Here is a 20355-nt window from a genome sequence, read left to right as displayed (position 1 = left end):
TACCACAGTTTGAACCATGTCATCCTAGCTTAACCCATCTGCTGAGATGGCCACAGTGCATGCTACAACTTCTTGAAGCCAGGGGTGAGAATTAGGTGGAGGGGCAGCTGGGTGTTGCAATGGATAGAGCACCTGCCCTGGATTCAGGAGGACCTGAGTTCAAATCTGGCAATCAGACACTTAACACTTACTAGATGTGTGACCCTGGGCAAGTCACTTAACCCCAATTGCCCCACAAAAGAGGGAGAGAGAGAGAGAGAGAGAGAGAGAGAGAGAGAGAGAGAGAGAGAGAGAGAGAGAGAGAATTAGGGGAAGGTGGACACCAAAGATGGATGAGCAGCTCTGAAAAGAGCTTGGCTAGGCCTCACACCACAAGTAGTAGTCCTCCTTGAATGCCCCTAAACCCCATGAAAACAATAATAGGAAAAGCATGGAATAATGGAGAGAGGGATTAGACTGGAGTTGGGAATGTGTGGATTCAAAGACACTCTCTGCCCTAAATTAGTGGTGTTCCTGGTCTGACTCAGAACCCCATCTCTGTGCCTCAGGCAACTCCTAAGGACTCAATTACAAAGTCAAAAATGGGTCATAATCTTTATTCCTAGAGGGAGTTTACATTTTTAAGGATTATTCATGTTCACATAAAGATCATGAGATATTGCATTTGCATTAAATTCTAACTTTTCACACCCTCATTCTCCTCCATGGGGTTTCCTGAAACAACTCTTTTATGATTCTCTTTCTACCTATTGCATTAATCTTATTGACCTCCTTTATAAGTAATGCTATGAATCACCATCCAAGTGCTGTGCTCTTTGTATTGCTATTTTCCAAGCCTCCATCCTGGCTCTTTTTTTTCTTTTACTTTTTAACTTTTAATTATTATTATTATTAATTAATTAATTTATTTTTTGCAGGGCAAAGACGGTTAAGTGACTTGCCCAGGGTCACACAGCTAGTGTTAAGTGTTTGAGGCCAGATTTGAGTTCAGGTCTTCCTGAATCCAAGGCCAATGCTTTATACACTGTGCCACCTCACTGCACACCCCACCCCCCAATTTTTTTTAATGACAAGGTTAACAAACACCAAATAAAGTAAATATATGTGTGCCCAGCCGAAGGATGATTTCACAAAAAATAAACTGCAAAAATTTATTATATGAAACGTTTTTATTCTTAAGCATCCTTTTGATCTATGTTTCTTTTTTACTTTTTATCTATTTTCTTCTGAAAAATTAAAAAAAAAGAGTCAATGATTACATGTGCTTTCTGTTCTTTTTTGGAAACTTGATGATAGATATTACTCAATAACTTTTTTTTTTTTTTGGTGAGGCAATTGGGCTTAAGTGACTTTCCCAGGGTCACACAGCTAGTAAGTGTCAAGTGTCTGAGGCCAGGTTTGAACTCGGGTCCTCCTGGCTCCAGGGCCGGTGCTCTATCCACTGTACCACCTAGCTGCCCCTCAATAACTTTTCAAGTAACATTCAAGTAATTCTCTCCTTTGATTGGTAGAGCATTAAACTCCTTTTAAACCTTTCCTTTTTAGTGTGCTCACAACCTTTCAGGTTACTCTATTTTCCATCAGTAGTCATGCCTGGCTTTCATTCCATGGAACACCATTCATACCCATGTCCCCCACAACCCCAGATAATTCCTTGTGATTGATACCTTCAGTTTTCAGCTTCTTTGTATGTTTTCTTTTTCCATCAATTGTAAGATTCTTAAGAATATGTACTTTCTCTTTTTCTTATACGCATCCTTAACAGTTATCAGAGTCTCTAGCACAAACTAGGTACTTAATAAATGTTTATTGAATTGAATTGAATTGATAGTCTCCTCTCCACCCTTGTCAAATAGAAAAAGAAAAAATAGAGAAGGAAAACGCATTTGTAAAGAAATAGGAGTGATCAAGAAAAATAAATTTCACCATTGGACATGCCTGAAAATGTATTTTTCATTATTCCCCTTGAGTTTCACTGGTCTTCTGGAATCAAAATAGTTGATTGCACTGAACATCCCTCTAGTCCTCATCTCTCTCCTTACTTTTAGTCTTATTCAAGACCAATGGTACACTGGATCTTTTAAAATGGAGTGGATCTGCTTTTTGCTGTATCTTCCTCTTGCATTCCAGGTGGCATTAGAGAACTTTGGAATTTGGGGAGACAATTCGACTTCCAGTGCAGAGGCAAGATGGCAGTGAGCTCTCAAACTCATGACACAATTGCTCCAAAGAACATCCAAATAATGCCATAGGACAATGCCATATAGAGCAGAAGGCCATATAGAGCTGAAAAGGCTTATGCTTCAGTTAAGGTTGTAGAGGGAGTAAAGTGAAATCCAAGCAGGGATAAAGGCTGGAGAAATACTGAGTGGTATTGGAATTAAGGAAGATTAATATGTTTAGTAGGGAAGAAACAGAAGGATCCTTGGAAAAGTAGGTTATGGATAGGAGGTTAAGGTCAGAGAGTGGATGTCAAGTTGCAAATTAGGGAAATAGTGCACTAATAACAAAATCTAGTGTGTGTTCATCCTCATTTGTGTCTAAGGAGTGAAGGAGTAGGTCATGGGGCTTAAAGGAGATTCAGACAATGGCAATAAATGGAGCTTGAGGGAGAATCTACATGGATATTAAACTTCTCTAGTAAAAGGAGTCAGGCAGAAGAAGATGGCAAGCCAAGTGGTAGATTCCTTCAGAAAGGAGGAAGAATGGCCCGTGGCTGGCATACCACAGTTATCATAATTGTGGCTGTAAAATTTAAATGAGTGGATGGTAAAAAAAAAAAAAAAGATGAACTGAAGGAAGCAAATGGAGTGCAGAGAGTTTTCTGCTTCCCCCTCTAGCACCATCATGAGCAAATAGGGAGAGTGAAAGTCAGTCAGTGCTAGAGAGGCTTATCAAAGATTCAGCATAGTCAGAGGGAAGCCTGGTCTACATGAAGGCTAGTGTAAGAGAGAAAAGGGTGCTGAATGAATAAGAGTGTTAAATGTGGGATGGGAAATGCCAAGGACACAGTGTAATGGGTGGCCAGAGTAGGACTAGAACATGATTGGGATGTGATTGAGGGGAAAGGGGATGAAAGCATATAAAGAAGGACCAGAGATAGTTTTCTCTAAATATCCATATTTTCTTTAAATGTCCATAATCTGTATTTACTACAGTAGAAGAAAATAGAAGTAAGAGGGGCAATAGTTGTTGGCATATGGAAAAAGAAGCTCACAGCTTCCAAAAGGTGTTGCAGAGAGAGCTGGGTAGGATCTGAGTCTTCCATCACCTGAGAGACTAGTGGAAGGCATAGAAGTAAAGGTGTTGTTTGATGCCATATGGACTATTGCTATGCGGAAGTCATCACAAAGAGGAAGATGGAACATAGTAGATGTGAGTAAGCTACAAGATTTAACCAACCAGGGACTCTAAAGACATATAAGGATAAAGGTTGCCATTAAGAAGAGACTATGGACCAGTTATGTGGCAAAAGCAAGGGATGACAGGTGGATCATCAGTATTATCTAACCATACCCTGGTGACACTGATTAAGCTAGGAAGAACTCCATCATGTTGGGTAAAACTCCTATTAAAAACTTTGGGGGGGGGCAGCTAGGTGGCGCAGTGGATAGAGCACTGGCCCTGGATTCAGTCGGACCTGAGTTCAAATCCAGCCTGAGACACTTGACACTTACTAGCTATGTGACCATGGGCAAGTCACTTAACCCCAATTGCCTCTCCAAAACAAACAAACAAACAAACAAAGAAAAAACCCTTTTGGGAGAATATAGACAAGAAGCACAGAAAATGGTCATGCATAGATTCATTGCAATCTGTATTACTGACACAAACTCACAAATTGATGACATTACAAATTGGCTTGAGCACTTGAGTCAGAAACCAATCTTCCACTAAGCAACCAACTGGAAAGCCTTAACAACATATGGAAATGACATTGATATCTTGAATGCTGTTCAAGTGTTAACAGAAGTTCTGGTGATCTTATTCTCCATAAGTCTAGCTCCTATGAAGATAGAAAGGTCTTCACAAGGGAGTGATGCATCACCAATAAGCCAGGTACAAAGTGACAATTCATTTTTCAGAGGGGCCAGAGCAACTCACAAACCATTTCTTTAGACATGGACGTATTGTGATAGGGATTACTGAATGGGCTATCAACCTCTAAAAAGAAATTATTGATAAAAATCTATAATATATCTACTTTGTGAGGCACTATGCTATGTGCTGGGGATATAAAGACATAAAATTAAATAGTTCTTATTATCCAAAAGCTTACATTCTGTTGAGAGAGGCTACATTTACAGATAGAAATATATTCAAATTAAATACAACAGAATTTCATCTGTAAATCCAAATTTTTTAAAAAGTAATGACTTAACAGAAATCAAAAGATACAGAGATATGAGGCAGCTGACAAAATTTTGAGTAGACTATCAAAATTCTCTATTTTCCCTTTCACCTTTTATTCATTTCAATAGTTTTTTCTTTCCTTTGCTTAAAGAAAATACAATCTTGCAGATCATGTCCATGAAGGCTTGTTTCACTTGCTGATTCCTTAGGCTATAAATGAAAGGATTCAATATGGGGGCTATTGATGTATAAAGCACAGCCACTCCCTTGCTCAAAGATACTCTGTCCTTTGCTGAGGGTTTAATGTACATGAAGATGCAGCTTGCATAAGAAATGGAGATGACAATCATATGAGAAGAACAAGTTGAAAAGGCCTTTTTCCTCTGACTGACAGAGGGGAACCGCAGAATTGTCTGGATGATATAAGTGTAGGAGAGAATTACTAAGACCAATGTGAACATAAGAGTCACCACAGCCCAGGAAAAGCCTATTGTTTCTAACAACTGTGTGTCTGTACAGGATAGCTGCAAGAGGGGAGAATAGTCACAAATGAAATGGTCAATGATATTATCAGCACAATAGTCAAGCTGCTGCATCAGCATGATTGCTGGGAAAATGATCATGAATGACATGAACCATGAGCAGAACACAAGTATTGTGCAGACTCTGGGACTCATGATGGTCATGTAATGCAAGGGTTTGCAGATGGCCACATAGCGGTCATAGGACATGGCTGCTAGAAGGTAAAATTCAGTCACTCCCAAGAGAATGACAAAAAACATCTGAGCCATACAGCCATTGTAGGAAATGGTCCTGTCCTCAGTGATAATGGTGCCCAAGAATTTGGGAACACAGGCAGTTGTAAATGAAATTTCTAAGAAGGAGAAATTCCGGAGGAAGAAATACATTGGAGTCTGGAGGTGAGAATCCAGCAGGGTGAGGATGATGATAGTCACATTGCCAGCAATGCTGAGTATGTAGGCCAGTAACAGAAAGAAGAAAATGACCATTTGAAGTTCTGGGTCATCTGACAATCCCAGCAGGATGAACTCTGTTATCTCTGTGTGATTGTTCATGTTTGTTTTCTTTCCTCATGAGTAGATCTTCAATGAAAATAAAGGGAAATTACTAAAGAAGAAGAAGGAGAAGGAGAAGGAGAAGGAGAAGGAGAAGGAGAAGGAGAAGGAGAAGGAGAAGGAGAAGGAGAAGGAGAAGGAGAAGGAGAAGGAGAAGGAGAAGAAGAAGAAGAAGAAGAAGAAGAAGAAGAAGAAGAAGAAGAAGAAGACAGAAAACAGAAGACTTAGGTATAGGTTATTCTTGAAATGGAGCAGGAAGAAAGCTTTCAAGTTCATTCATTCATTCATTCAAACATTTATTAAGTACCTGTTATGTTAGTATAGTAGGTATAAAGGGAGTCTCAAAGTCAATAAGATATGGTTGATGTTTTTAAGGAGATTAACATAGTTGGGAAGATATGTACAAAATCAAAAAAAAGGTTGAATGTTGTTAAGTACCATATGCCTCCTAATGAAATCAGAACTTCACTTTTCTCCTTAATGTATTATTTAAGGTCATTTATCATTGTTCACCAAGATATTTTTTTAGGCTTATCTTATAATACCATCTTTTATTTATTGTACTCTTTATTTTTCATCTCAGTAAATCTCTTTTCTTTAAAGTTTTGAGTTCCAAATTTTATTCCTTCTTTCCTTCCTTCCCTCCCCCCTCTATGGGGCAGTAAGCAATCAGATATAAGTTATACAAGTGAAATTATGTAAAGCATTGCCATATTATCATTGTGTACAAGAAAACAAATAACAGAAAAAAATGAAAGAAAGTGAAAAATAGCATGATTCAGTCTCCATTCAATCACCATGAGTTCTTTCTTCAGACGTGGATAGTGTGCTTCATCATTAGTCCTTTGGTATTGTCTTGGATCATTGTATTGCTGAGAATAGTGAAGTCATTCACAGTTGTTCATCAAATGATATTGCTGCCACTGTATGCAACATTCTCTAAATTCTGCTCACTTCACTGTACATCAGTTTATACAAATTTTTCCAGGCCTTTCTGAAATCACCACACTTGTTATTTCTTATAGAGCAATAATATTCCATCACTATCACATACCACAGCTTGTTTAGCCATTCCCCAATTGATAGGTATTCCTTTGATTACCAATAAAAAAAAAAAAAAAACCTGGTGCACTATACTCTGTAGCCAACCTAGAACACCTTACCATAGGCTTCAGTATATGCCTCAAACTTTTCACTTTGTTCACAATTCTCCTTCTTTATGTATGTAATATACTATTCTCCTCTCCCTCCTACATACCAACGAGTTTCAAAATGTCCATTTCATGTCTGCCTCATTTTCCCTATCTATAAAATGATAAGAATAACACTCCTCTATTTAGTAATAAACTTATCTACTTCTAACCTAAGACCATTTTTTTTCATCTTTGATGCCCTCAGTATATATCATTGAATTTTACAATTGTATGTATACCTTATGCCTCTACTAGACTGTAACCATGGAGTTAAACACATACTCTCCTATCATTCACACTGGTAATCTCCTGTTATTATCATCTATTCTATATTTTAGGAATGGTATTAAAAAAGGATTTAAGGGGCAGCTAGGTGGTGCAGTGGATAGAGCACTGGCCCTGGAGTCAGGAGGACCTGAGTTCAAATCCAGCCTCAGCCACTTGACACTTACTAGCTGTGTGTGAATGTGGGCAAGTCATTTAACCCCAATTGCCTCACCAAAAAAACAAAAAAAGATTTAAGAAAACCAAAAGATAAAATCTGGCTAAAAACTAGGAAGCCTAGTAAACTAAACGTGAAACTAAGTGGAGACTATTTTTAGGAACCTTGGTGGAATGTCCTGAAGCTTGTATTAGAAACAGCCTGTTTGATTTCCAATCACTATTATCACTTTCCCCCATGTTACTTTCCCTATATTGACAAGCACACAAGGTAAGTTCACTATAATCTGAATTTGTGTAAATAATTTATATTTAGAAACCACAACTTCATGTCTATATGAGGGAGGAAAGGTAAAACGGGAAGACTAACTCCTAATAGTTTCCACTGAAATTCTATATTAAAGGAATTATATTTTCATTCCAGGATGTTAGATAATAGAACTTAAAATTGGAAAGGGCCTTTCAGACCATCTAAACCCACTTCTCATTCTACTGATGAGGAAAGAGGGTCAAGAGGTGAAGAGGTTTGCTTAAAGTCAGATTTAGCTTGAAGAAGCAGATCTGGATACAAGCAGCTCTTTTGAATCCTAGTCTAGTGCTGTTTCTACTCTAACACATCGATTCTATTAGCTTGTACTTCTGATGTCACTTTGTTAATCTCTCATCTGTCTCTCTGTCTGTCTACCTCTCCATCAAGTTCTCTGTCTGCCTGCCTGTCTGTATCTATCTACCTATCTTTCTACATGTCTATCAGTCATCTATTTATAAACATTGATTAAGTGCTTATTTTGTGTGAGGCACTGTGATAATTGCAAAAGCTACAAAGAAAGAAAAAAAACAAAACCCAGGCTTTCCCCTCAAGTAGCTCACATTTTAATGTGGTTTATAATATGGAAACAACACTAGAACATTTATAACACCCTCCTTTCCTCTGACAATTACTTTCTGGGACATATATCTAAGCATTCCCTTATGCGACACTGTCAACTTCAGGAACTGATGCTTATTCCTTTCCCTAAAGTGCTTCTACTTACAGACACATACCAGATGTGAGATTCTAGACAAGAGACTTCAGTTCAATTTCTTCAGCTGTAAGAAGTTGACAATAATAGTAGATATCTTGCAGAGTTGTTGTGCTTCATGCAATGCTTGACACATAGTAAATAAAATATCAAAGCTTATTTCCTTCCTTTCTTTGTCTTGTGTATATCTTTCTTAAATCTACCAGTCCAGACCTACAATATCATACATAACCTATTTAAGCAGAAAATTGCTTATGTTTAAGGATTTCAGGTTTTATTAAATAATATTTTCTACTTTATCAGAGATATTAATACTTTAATAACTATAAAGCACTGCATATTTATATATAATATGTATTATACATATACGTATGTACAGGTATACCTTAAATACCCTAACTTCCCAGTTCCTCAACAATTTCATTTATTTATTTCTTTATCCATCCATCTATTTATTTATTCATTTCTTTCTTTCTTTTTGTTTATCTGGCTATCCACCCATCCATCCATCCATCCATCCATCCATCCATCCATCCATCCATCCATCCCTTTATTGCAGGGCAACGAGGGTTAAGTGACTTGGCCAGGGTCACATAGCTATTAAGTGTCAAGTGTCTGAGACTGGATTTGAACTCAGGTCCTCCTGAATCCAGGACTGGTACCTTATTCACTGTGCCATCTACCTGCCCCATCTCAATCATTTTAGATTCCATAGACTACTCTTCTCCACATTGTTTGCACACAGCAACAGTCATATCCTAATAGCTCAGTTTCAAGACTTTCATTAGCCCTGTTCACCAGCAGGCAGCTAGGAATGTAGGACAGTGGCTCAAAGGATTTGAGAATAAGATAGGATGGAGTTGCATTAGCTATATCTAGGATTGAGATTGTGAAGACAGTTACTTTTCACATCCTTTTTCTGCATGCTCACCTACCATGAAGAAATCAACTAACTTCCTCTGTTTCTTATACCCTCACTGTTTCCATTTCATTTTTTTCTTTTTCTTTTAGTCATATTTTGGACAATGATTTATGACAATCTCTTATAGCTTTTATAATTACTTTGAATGTTAGATCCCCTCTCCTTGTATATCATGGTACAGTCAAGACTCTTTTCTATGATGCTCCTTTCTAAAATATCAGAGAAAAAGAGAGACCAACGGAATGAGCAAGACTCTGTGGCTACTCCTTGCTGTCATTGCCTTCTGTTTCTTTCATGAAACTCCCCATGTTCAATTTAAATTTAATAAATAATAATTAAGTACTTATGATCATTGGGTAAGGGATAGAAATATTGACTTATTTTGTCAATGGTGAGAGCAGTGATTTAGTTCTGCTTTTGGACAGTAGCTACTTCATGTTAATGATAGCAATAACTACTTTAAGAATTTTATCCATGATAGGAAAACAAGTTTCCAGCAGATTCTAATGAAATTTTGTAGAATTAGTTTTTACAAGCTGTCATAACATTCTTCATTATTACTTCAGAGAGTTCCTTTTGCTAAGTCCTCTGAGAGATTTTTTTCTCTTTCTTCCTCTGAAGATGAGAAGTGTTAGATTTCAATTTGCCTATGTCTTATTTTAATTCATTCAAGGGATTCTAGAACTTAGAGCTGAAACAGAGCACTGAAGTCATCTTGTCCATTTCCCTCATTTCAAACATTAATAAATAGTTCTAGAGAGGTGAAGTCACTTGTTCTGCATCATATGGCTCCTAAGTGGCAGAGACAGGACTTAAGGCCAGGCCCTCTGATTCTAAATCCCCATGTTTCCCTGTCTAAGGTTGGGAAGGGGGTGCACGCATTATTCTAGTCATGTTTAATAAGCTCTTTCTGAAGGCTTGTGAGGCTTCATATTAGAAACACTGTGTTATAGTGAAAAGAATGCTGTCTTGGGTGTCAAGAGACTTTTATCCACATCTTGCCTTTGTCACTTGCTACCTGTTTGACCTTAGGAAAGACAGTCAAACTCTCTGATTGGGGGAGCTATGTGGTACAGTGGATAGAGCACTGGCACTGACATTGGGAGGACATGAGTTCAAATCTTACCTCAGATAGTTTACTACCTGTGCAACGCTGGGCAAGTCACTTAACCCCAATTGCCTTCAAAATCCGGGGCCATCCCCAGTCTTCCTGATGATAGTTCTGGAGGAGAGAGTGAGGCTGGTGCCTTTGCACAGTGCTCCCTCACTTAAATCCAATTCACTGCAAGTTGTGAGATCACCACCTCCAGAATGAAGGACAGAGAAAAACAATCTGTCTGGTTCTAAATTTTCTCAATGAAACAATTAACATGATTGATCTTGATGACTTCCTTGGGCTTTCCAGCTCTAAACCTATGATTCTTGAATTAAAGGACAAAGAATGACAATTTCCAACACTATTCCATAAAGGACAAAATTAATAAATAAGCAGTTGAGAATAAAATGACAAATTGGACATCATAATTGATTTTTATTCTGTGATTTCCATGAATAAAATTGCCTTTTTGCAGATATGTCAATGTGTGTGGTCATGTCTAAGAAGAAACACAAACACACTAACGCACTGGGTTTTGGTATAATACCAATGGAAAGAAGGAAAAAAGAGATATTAAAACAAAAATACTTACTTTTTAAAGCAATCCTTGATCACTTACTGCTGAAAATTTAATGAAAATATAAAATATAGTTTGCCCAAAATTGAGAAGGAATGATTTTATGTTGACTATATAGCCAGCTGTGCCCACTACCTCCAACAAAAGTGTATCCTCCCTCAGACACTTTCTGGGACTCCTGTTTATTGTCAGTCCATAGGGCAATGGATATCCATTCAAGTATGACTTTGTCTTTTTGATTCTGACACTTCCTACTGATTTTGCCTCCCAGAAATATCTCATTGAACTCCATAGAGAATGTAAGATTCTTCAAAATTCTCAGTGCCGATTATAACTTTCTAGAAATGGAGAAGATGACTTATCTACTGTGACTGATGCCTACTCAGGAGGATTAATTCATTTAATAAGGCCAATGTGTCATGGAGAGGCAGGTTCAGAAGGCACTAAGGATTATAAAACCTAATCCATTGTAGCACAATTTGGAAATAATAGTTTAGGTGACAGTGAGCAAGGTGTCCCCCTCCAAAAAAAAAAAAATCCTTGGCAAGCTAAATACCTATAGATAGAGAAGGCAAGAGGCAAGTGGGAATCTGGTTATTTCCAAAACTATCTTTGTGACTAATTTTCTAATCTCTTGGGATACTATCCCTGTTCAGAATTCTCTGGCGCTACTTAACTATCAAGGCAAGTCCTACTGTTGCTTATCACCAGAAATACTGTAAATTCACAAGAATCCCATTTCCCACTTCCCATAATGCTCATTCCCCACAAAAATTGTTCTCTGGTGACAAATACAAAAGACTTTGATTCCAGTTCTTAAAGGATACTTTGTAAATCCTTTGATATAATCTACATGTTTGTTTTTTCCATTTTTCTCTCCTGGTTTATTTTAGTGAGTACAGTAAAAAATCTCATAGCCATGAGTAGGATATCAAAGTTCAAAATTTATCTTCCTTGCCATCTGGAATTATTCTAGAGGACTGTTTAATTAGAGACAAATAAGACAGAATGGAAGAATCAATATGGTAATAATGATACTAATGTTGTAAGTCCTTCATTTTTTTGAAGAGGACCAAGGACATGACAAGGTGATGGCTTGACTTTTGTGTACATTGGATTTAAGTGAGTGACATAGAGAGTGACAGACAGGTATCACACACACTCTCTTTTCCAGAGTCATCAGTGTCCAGTGGAAAGACAAAAATGAAGGGACTGACAAAACTTGGGATGCAATGGATGACCTTTGCATCTTCCATGTCTGACAAAGCTCGAAGTGTTCCACAGCACCAGCTTCAGCCACCTTCATGGCCATTGGTGCATGTTATTCTGATCTGACCATTCTGTCAGGTGTAATCTTCACATGCTTTGGGTAGATATCCTCCTAAGCCATAGATGGGTCTGAACCATGTCATCCTAGCTTAACTCATCTGCTGAGATGGCCACAGTGCATGCTACAACTTCTTGAAGCCAGGGTTGAGAATTAGGTGGAGGGGCAGCTGGGTGTTGCAATGGATAGAGCACCTGCCCTGGATTCAGGAGGACCTGAGTTCAAATCTGGCAATCAGACACTTAACACTTACTAGATGTGTGACCCTGGGCAAGTCACTTAACCCCAATTGCCCCACAAAAGAGGGAGAGAGAGAGAGAGAGAGAGAGAGAGAGAGAGAGAGAGAGAGAGAGAGAGAATTAGGTGAAGGTGGACACCAAAGATGGATGAGCAGCTCTGAAAAGAGCTTGGCTAGGCCTCACACCACAAGTAGTAGTCCTCCTTGAATGCCCCTAAACCCCATGAAAACAATAATAGGAAAAGCATGGAATAATGGAGAGAGGGATTAGACTGGAGTTGGGAATGTGTGGATTCAAAGACACTCTCTGCCCTAAATTAGTGGTGTTCCTGGTCTGACTCAGAACCCCATCTCTGTGCCTCAGGCAACTCCTAAGGACTCAATTACAAAGTCAAAAATGGGTCATAATCTTTATTCCTAGAGGGAGTTTACATTTTTAAGGATTATTCATGTTCACATAAAGATCATGAGATATTGCATTTGCATTAAATTCTAACTTTTCACACCCTCATTCTCCTCCATGGGGTTTCCTGAAACAACTCTTTTATGATTCTCTTTCTACCTATTGCATTAATCTTATTGACCTCCTTTATAAGTAATGCTATGAATCACCATCCAAGTGCTGTGCTCTTTGTATTGCTATTTTCCAAGCCTCCATCCTGGCTCTTTTTTTTCTTTTACTTTTTAACTTTTAATTATTATTATTATTATTATTAATTAATTAATTTATTTTTTGCAGGGCAAAGACGGTTAAGTGACTTGCCCAGGGTCACACAGCTAGTGTTAAGTGTTTGAGGCCAGATTTGAGTTCAGGTCTTCCTGAATCCAAGGCCAATGCTTTATCCACTGTGCCACCTCACTGCACACCCCACCCCCCAATTTTTTTTTAATGACAAGGTTAACAAACACCAAATAAAGTAAATATATGTGTGCCCAGCCGAAGGATGATTTCACAAAAAATAAACTGCAAAAATTTATTATATGAAACATGTTTTTATTCTTAAGCATCCTTTTGATCTATGTTTCTTTTTTACTTTTTATCTATTTTCTTCTGAAAAATTTAGGAGGCAGAAAGCTGGGAAACAATTTTTGAGGCCAGTGCTTCTGATAAAGGCCTCATCTCTAAAATATATAGGGAATTAAATCAAATTTATAAGAATCCAAGTCATTCCCCAATTGAGAAATGGTCAAAGGATATGAACAGGCAGTTTTCTGATGAAGAAACCAAAGCTATCTATTCCCATATGAAAAAATGCTCTAAATCTCTAATGATTAGAGAGATGCAAATTAAAACAACTCTGAGGTACCACCTGACACCTATCAGATTGGCTAAAATGACAAAAAAGGAAGATAATAAATGTTGGAGAGGCTGTGGGAAAATTGGAACACTAATACATTGTTGGTGGAGCTGTGAGCTGATCCAACCATTCTGGAGAACAATTTGGAATTATGCCCAAAGGGTGATAAAGCTGTGCATACCCTTTGACCCAGCAATCCCACTTTTAGGTCTTTTGCCCAAAGAAATCATGGAAGGGGGAAAGGGACCCACATGTACAAAAATATTTATAGCTGCTCTTTACGTGGTAGCAAGGAATTGGAATTTGAGGGGGTGCCCATCAATTGGGGAATAGCTGGACAAGTTGTGGTATATGAATACAATGGAATACTATTGTGCTGTAAGAAATGATGAGCAGGAAGAGTTCAGAGAAACCTGGAGGGTCTTACGTGAGCTGATGATGAGTGAGATGAGCAGAACCAGAAGAACATTGTACACAGTATCATCAACATTGAGTGTTGACCTACTGTGATGGACTATATTCTTCTCACCAATGCAATGGAACAGAAGAGTTCCAGGGAACTCATGATAGAAGAGGATCTCCAAATCCAAGAAAAAAAAAGAAAGAAAGAAAATACTGTGGAGTATAGATGCTGATTGAACCATATTATTTCTTTTGTTTTGGGTGCTGTTGTTTTTTTTTTCTATTTTGAGGTTTTGCATCACTGCTCTGATTCTTTCTCTTGTAACAGGATTAATGCAGAAATAGGATTAATGTTATTATGTTTATATATATATGTGTGTGTGTGTATATATATATATCTATATGTATATGTATGGAGATATATAGATATAACCTATATCAGATTACCTGCTGTCTAGGGGAGGGTGGAGGGAGGGGTGGGAGGGAGAAAGATCTGAAATTGTAAAGCATGTATAGACAAAAGTTGAGAACTATCTTTGCATGTAACAGAAAAAATAAAATACCTCATACATTAAAAAAAAAAAAGAAAAATTTTAAAAAAAGAGTCAATGATTACATGTGCTTTCTGTTCTTTTTTGGAAACTTGATGATAGATATTACTCAATAACTTTTCAAGTAACATTCTAGTACTTCTCTCCTTTGATTGGTAGAGCATTAAACTCATTTTAAACCTTTCCTTTATAGTGTGCTCACAACCTTTCAGGTTACTCTATTTTCCATCAGTAGACATGCCTGGCTTTCATTCCATGGAACACCATTCATACCCATGTCCCCCACAACCCCAGATAATTCCTTGTGATTGATACCCTCAGTTTTCAGCTTCTTTGTATGTTGTCTTTTTCCATCAATTGTAAGATTCTTCAGAATATGTACTTTCTCTTTTTCTTATACGCATCCTTTACAGTTATCAGAGTCTCTAGCACAAACTAGGTACTTAATAAATGTTTATTGAATTGAATTGAATTGATAGTCTCCTCTCCACCCTTGTCAAATAGAAAAAGAAAAAAATAGAGAAGGAAAACGCATTTGTAAAGAAATAGGAGTGATCAAGAAAAATAAATTTCACCATTGGACATGCCTGAAAATGTATTTTTCATTATTCCCCTTGAGTTTCACTGGTCTTCTGGAATCAAAATAGTTGATTGCACTGAACATCCCTCTAGTCCTCATCTCTCTCCTTACTTTTAGTCTTATTCAAGACCAATGGTACACTGGATCTTTTAAAATGGAGTGGATCTGCTTTTTGCTGTATCTTCCTCTTGCATTCCAGGTGGCATTAGAGAACTTTGGAATTTGGGGAGACAATTCGACTTCCAGTGCAGAGGCAAGATGGCAGTGAGCTCTCAAATTCATGACACAATTGCTCCAAAGAACATCCAAATAATGCCATAGGACAATGCCTGTAGCAGGAAAAACCTAGAGAAGAATGTGCTGAAATCATCTAACCAAGAACAGCATGGAAGGTCAGAAGGAGGGAACTGCTGTGCTGATACAGGAGTGGAGACCAATCCCACAGTCACCCTGACATAGACCCAGTCCCAGAAAGGCCTCACCAGAAAAGGAGATCCCCAGAGCCTTTGAATCAGCTGAAGCACCGGTGTCGTCTGGATAACAGTGAGAGGGCTGAGCCCTTGGCAAGGGGGAGACTTACAGGGGTCTATGCTGGTACTGAGGCTGAACTTGGGTTTTTCACTCCTGCTGAGAACCAGGAGGTAGACTTGAGCAGCAGTGGCCCAGGTTGGGGAGGGGCACAGGCTCATCAGAGCTGACAACCACAACACACAAAGCTGCTTGATTAGCAAGTTGGTCTGGGGTCATCTATGGTCCAGGGAACAGGCCAAGCAACTGAAGAGCATGATCTTCCTTAAATCATACCACCTGGGACTTCTGATGTTTGGGATACTGTAGCCTGGAAACAGTGCCCCAATTTAAGGAGCTAAAAGTCAAGTAAAAGAAAAGCAAGATGAGCAGACAGGGAAAGGTGAGAACCATAGAAAGTTTCTTCAGTGACAAGGAAGGTCGAGGAGTACCCTCAGAGGAAGATGTCAATGTCACGGCCCCTATATCTAAAGCTTCCAAGAAAAATATGAATTGGTCTCAAGCCATAGAAGTGCTCAAAAAGAACTTTGAGTATAAAGTTAGAGAGGTAGAGGAAAAAATGGAAAGAGATATGAGGGTGTTGCAAGAAAGATATGAGAAAAAGTCAACAGCTTGAAAAGCCAATTGGAAAAGCTCTCTGGTGAAAATAATTGCCTAAGAATTAGGATTGAACAAATGGAAGCCAGTGACTTTATGAGAATCCAAGACACAATAAAGCAAATCCAAATGAACAGAAAAAATAGAAAGCAATGTGAAATATCTTCTGGGAAAATCTGCTGACCTGGAAAATAGGTCCAGGAGAGATAATTTGAAAATTATTGGTCTACCTGAAAACCATGATCAAGGAAAGAGCTGAGACATCATCTTCCAAGATATTCTCAGGGAAAATTGCCCTGAAATTCTAGGAGAAGAAGCTAAAATAGAAATTGAAAGAATCCACCAATCACCTCCAGAAAGAAATCCCAAAAGGAAAACTCCTAGGAATATTATAGCCAAATTCCAGAGCTCTCAGGTCGAGGAGAAAATATGGCAAGCTGCCAAAAAGAAAGAAATCAAGTACTGTGGAGCCCCAGTCAGGATAACACAAGATCTAGCAGCTCCTACATTAAAGGACCAGAGGGCATGGAATATGATATTCCAGAGGGCAAGGGAATTTGGATTACAACCAAAAATCACCTGCCCAGCAAAACTCCGTATAATGTTCCAGAGGAAAAAATGGGACTTTAATGAAAAAGAAGACTTTTAGGTTTTTGTGATGAAAAGACCTGAACTGAATGGCAAATTTGACTGTCAAATACAAGACCCTAGAGAACCATAAAGAACTGGAGTTGGAGGACATACCTGGGGTCATGCAGTGGGTGACTGTCTTGGGTCGGTGGCTAGGTTTGGGCTGGGATCCTCCTGGTCCCAGGTTGGATGCCTTGTCCACTCTCACCAAACTGCTCCATGATGACATCTTTAGGATTAAATTGAGGGGTGAGGGGGAATACACTGGGGGCGGGGGAAGGGCAGAGTTGAAATCCTACATGAAAGAAACAGGAAAAGGCTTATAGCGTGGGGGAAGAGATAGGAGAGGAGCAGGGCAGTAAATGAATTTTGCACTCATCAGAAAAGGCTCTAAGACCTTAAACTCATCAGAGTTGGCTCAAGGAGGGACTATCACACACACCCAACTGGGTGGAATAATCTATTTAATCTGTGCAGTAACTAGCCTGATACTCATCAGAATTGGTTCAAAGACCTCAATCTCATTAGAATTGGCTCAAGGAGGGAATAAGTACACACTCAGTTGGCTGGAGTAATCTCTATAACCCTGCAGGAAAATAGGAGGGAAAGGGGATAAAGAGAGAGGGGCAAAAGAAGGAAGGGTAGAGTGGGGGAGGGGACAGACAGGAAGAAAGAAGATGGATAATAGAAAAAATATCATGGGGAAGGGAATAGGATGGAAGGGAAACAGTTAACAATAGTAAGCATGAAAAAGAGAAAAGGGGGGAAATTGTACAAAAAATCTTTATAGCAACTCTTTGTGGTGGCTAAGAATTGGGAATCAAGGGAATGTGCATCAATTGAGGAATGATGGAAGAATCTGTGCTATATGATTATGGTGGAATGGTCTTGTGCTATAGGAAATGACAAATGGGATGATCCCAGAAGAACCTGGAAAGACACATGAACTAATGTATAGTGAAGTGAGCAGAGCTGGGAGAACATTGTGCATAGTGACAGCAGTATTCTTCAATGAGCATTTGTGAATGACTTAACTCCTCTCAGCAATGCAATGATCCAAGACAATTCCAAGGGACTAATGAGGAAGCATACAATCCACCCCCATAGAAAGAACTGATAAAAAAAAGAACACTTGTGGATTGTACATATGTAACCTGGTTGCTGTGTTGTGGAGGGGGGAGGAAAGGGAGGGAGGGAGAAAAATTTGGAACTCTAAATCTTATGAAAATGAATGTTGAAAACTACCCTTACATGTAACTGGAAAAAACAAAATAGGGGCAGCTAGGTGGCGCAGTGGATAGAGCACTGGCCCTGGAGTCAGGAATACCTGAGTTCAAATCTGGCCTCAGACACTTAACATGTACTAGCTGTGTGACCCTGGGCAAGTCACTTAACCCCAATTGCCTCACTTAAAAAAAAAAGAAAAAAAAAGAAAAAAAAAGAAAAGAAATGTTGCTAAAAACAAATAAATAAAATAAAAGATAAGTGTAGGGGAGCACCCACACTAATAAAATCCTAAATAAATAAATAAACAATCAAATAAATAGACAGAAAATTTAATAATCCCTCTTCTCAAAGAGCATATATTATGTTGAGAGAGACCATGTATATGCACACATACACACTCAAAAATACACACATATATATATACACAAATACATGTGTGTATAAATATGTACACACACATGTACACATGAATTTTTGTATACACATGTATACAAATTAAATACAAGGTAATTAGTTGCCTAGATTTGATTTATAAAGAGAATTCTTTTGAAATATTGCACATAAGAAATAAAAATTATGGAGATATGAGGGAGCTCGCATGAACAGAGTGTCAAAAAATTTCTATTTTATATTGCACCTTTCTTTCAGTTCAATTAATGCTTTCTTTTGTTTAAAGAAAATATAATCTTGCAGATCATGTCCATGAAAGCCTGTTTCACTTGCTGATTCCTTAGGCTGTAAATGAAGGGATTCAACATGGGGGTTACTGATGTATTAAGCATAGCCCCTCCCTTGCTCAAAGATGCTCTCTCCTTTGCTGAAGGTTTGATATACATGAAGATGCAGTTGCCATAAAAAATGGAGATGACAATCAAATGAGAAGAACAAGTGTAAAAGGTCTTTTTCCTCTGACTGACCGAGGGAAAACACAGAATTGTCTGGATGATGTAAGTGTAGGAATGAATTATTAATGCCAGTGTTAACATAAGAATTATTATAGCCCAAGAAATTCCCATTGTTTCTAAGAATTGTCTATCTGTACAAGATAGCTGTAAAAGGGGAGAATAGTCACAGATGAAATGGTCAATTACAGCAACATAATAGCCAAGCTCTTGCATCGGAAGGATTGCTGGGAAGATCATCATGAGTGCCATGAACCATGAGCAGAACACAAGCCTCCCTACCACTGCCTTCCTTTTCTTTACTGATATCCCCAATTTCAATTTAATAAACAATAATTAGGTACCTATTATGATCATTTGTGGAGGGATAAAGATATAAACTTATTTTGTCAATGTTGATGGCAGTGATTTAATTCTGTATCTTGGATGGTGGCTATTTCAGGTTAATTAGATTAATAATCACTAAAAAATGTTTATATGTTATTATTCATCTGATAGAAAGACGAGTTTCCAGGAGATGCTAATAAAAATTTATATGACTGGTTTTCACAAGAGTGTTTTATAACATTCTTCATTATTACTTCAGAGAGTTCCTTTTCTTAAGTCCTCTGAGAAATTATTCTTCTATTTCTTCCTATGAAGATGTAAATTGTTAGCTTTCAGTATGTATAGATTTTATTTGAATTCATCAAAGAATTCTAGAACTTACAGTTGAAACAGAACTTTCAGATAATATTGTCCATTTTTCTCATATCAAATATTTAGAAACAGTTGTAGAGAGGTGAAGTCATTTGTCCTGCATCATATGGCTCCTAAGTGGCAGAGACAAGACTTAAGGCCAGGCCCTTTTACTCTGAATCCACTGTCCCGGGGAGGGAAGTAAAGGATCACATAATGATATGGTCATGTTTACTGAGCTTTGCCAGAAGGTTTATAATGCCTCATATTTAGAAAGAGTGTGTTAGAGTGGAAACACTTGTCTTGGGGCTGAACAGACTTTTATCTAGATTTTGCCTTTGTCGCTTACTATCTGTTTGACTTGGGACAGTCATTCAATCTCTCTGGTTCTCAGTTTTCTCAATTAACCTTGATGATCTCTGAGGGCTTTTCACTTCTAGGTTGATAATCCTTTGGAGTAAAGGACAAAGAATGATCATTTCCAACACTATTCCCACATATTAATGAATTAATGAAGCAGTTGTTAAGAATGAAATGAAAAATTTGAAATCATAATTGATTCATATTCTGTGATTTCCATGAATAAAATTGCCTTTGTGAGGATATGTCAATATGTGTGGTCATGTTTAAGAAGGACCACACATACAATCACACACACACATACACACAGAGTTTTGTTATAATTCCAAAGGAAAGAAGAAAAGTAGATATTAAATT

General features: G+C 38.0%; 2 protein-coding genes across 2 annotated transcripts; both read right to left on the bottom strand.

The window, feature by feature from the left end:
• Positions 1 to 4469: 4469 nt before the first annotated feature.
• LOC122728964 (olfactory receptor 6C1-like) lies at positions 4470 to 5432 on the bottom strand. Its single transcript, XM_043967656.1, has one exon. The coding sequence runs from the start codon at positions 5427 to 5429 to the stop codon at positions 4470 to 4472; it is 960 nt and encodes a 319-aa protein (XP_043823591.1). The 5' UTR covers positions 5430 to 5432.
• A 13279-nt stretch (positions 5433 to 18711) lies between these two features.
• LOC122728963 (olfactory receptor 6C1-like) lies at positions 18712 to 19867 on the bottom strand. Its single transcript, XM_043967654.1, has 2 exons — positions 19813 to 19867; positions 18712 to 19262 (listed from the first exon to the last, which is right to left on the bottom strand). Exons 1-2 carry the CDS (start codon positions 19865 to 19867, stop codon positions 18712 to 18714), a joined length of 606 nt encoding a protein of 201 aa, XP_043823589.1.
• Positions 19868 to 20355: the final 488 nt, after the last annotated feature.

The sequence above is a fragment of the Dromiciops gliroides genome, chromosome 5 (genome assembly GCF_019393635.1).
Source record: "Dromiciops gliroides isolate mDroGli1 chromosome 5, mDroGli1.pri, whole genome shotgun sequence".
NCBI classification, from domain to species: Eukaryota; Metazoa; Chordata; class Mammalia; order Microbiotheria; family Microbiotheriidae; genus Dromiciops; species Dromiciops gliroides.
Note: the sequence above shows the minus strand (reverse complement) of the source record. Positions and strands in the feature narration are given on the sequence as shown.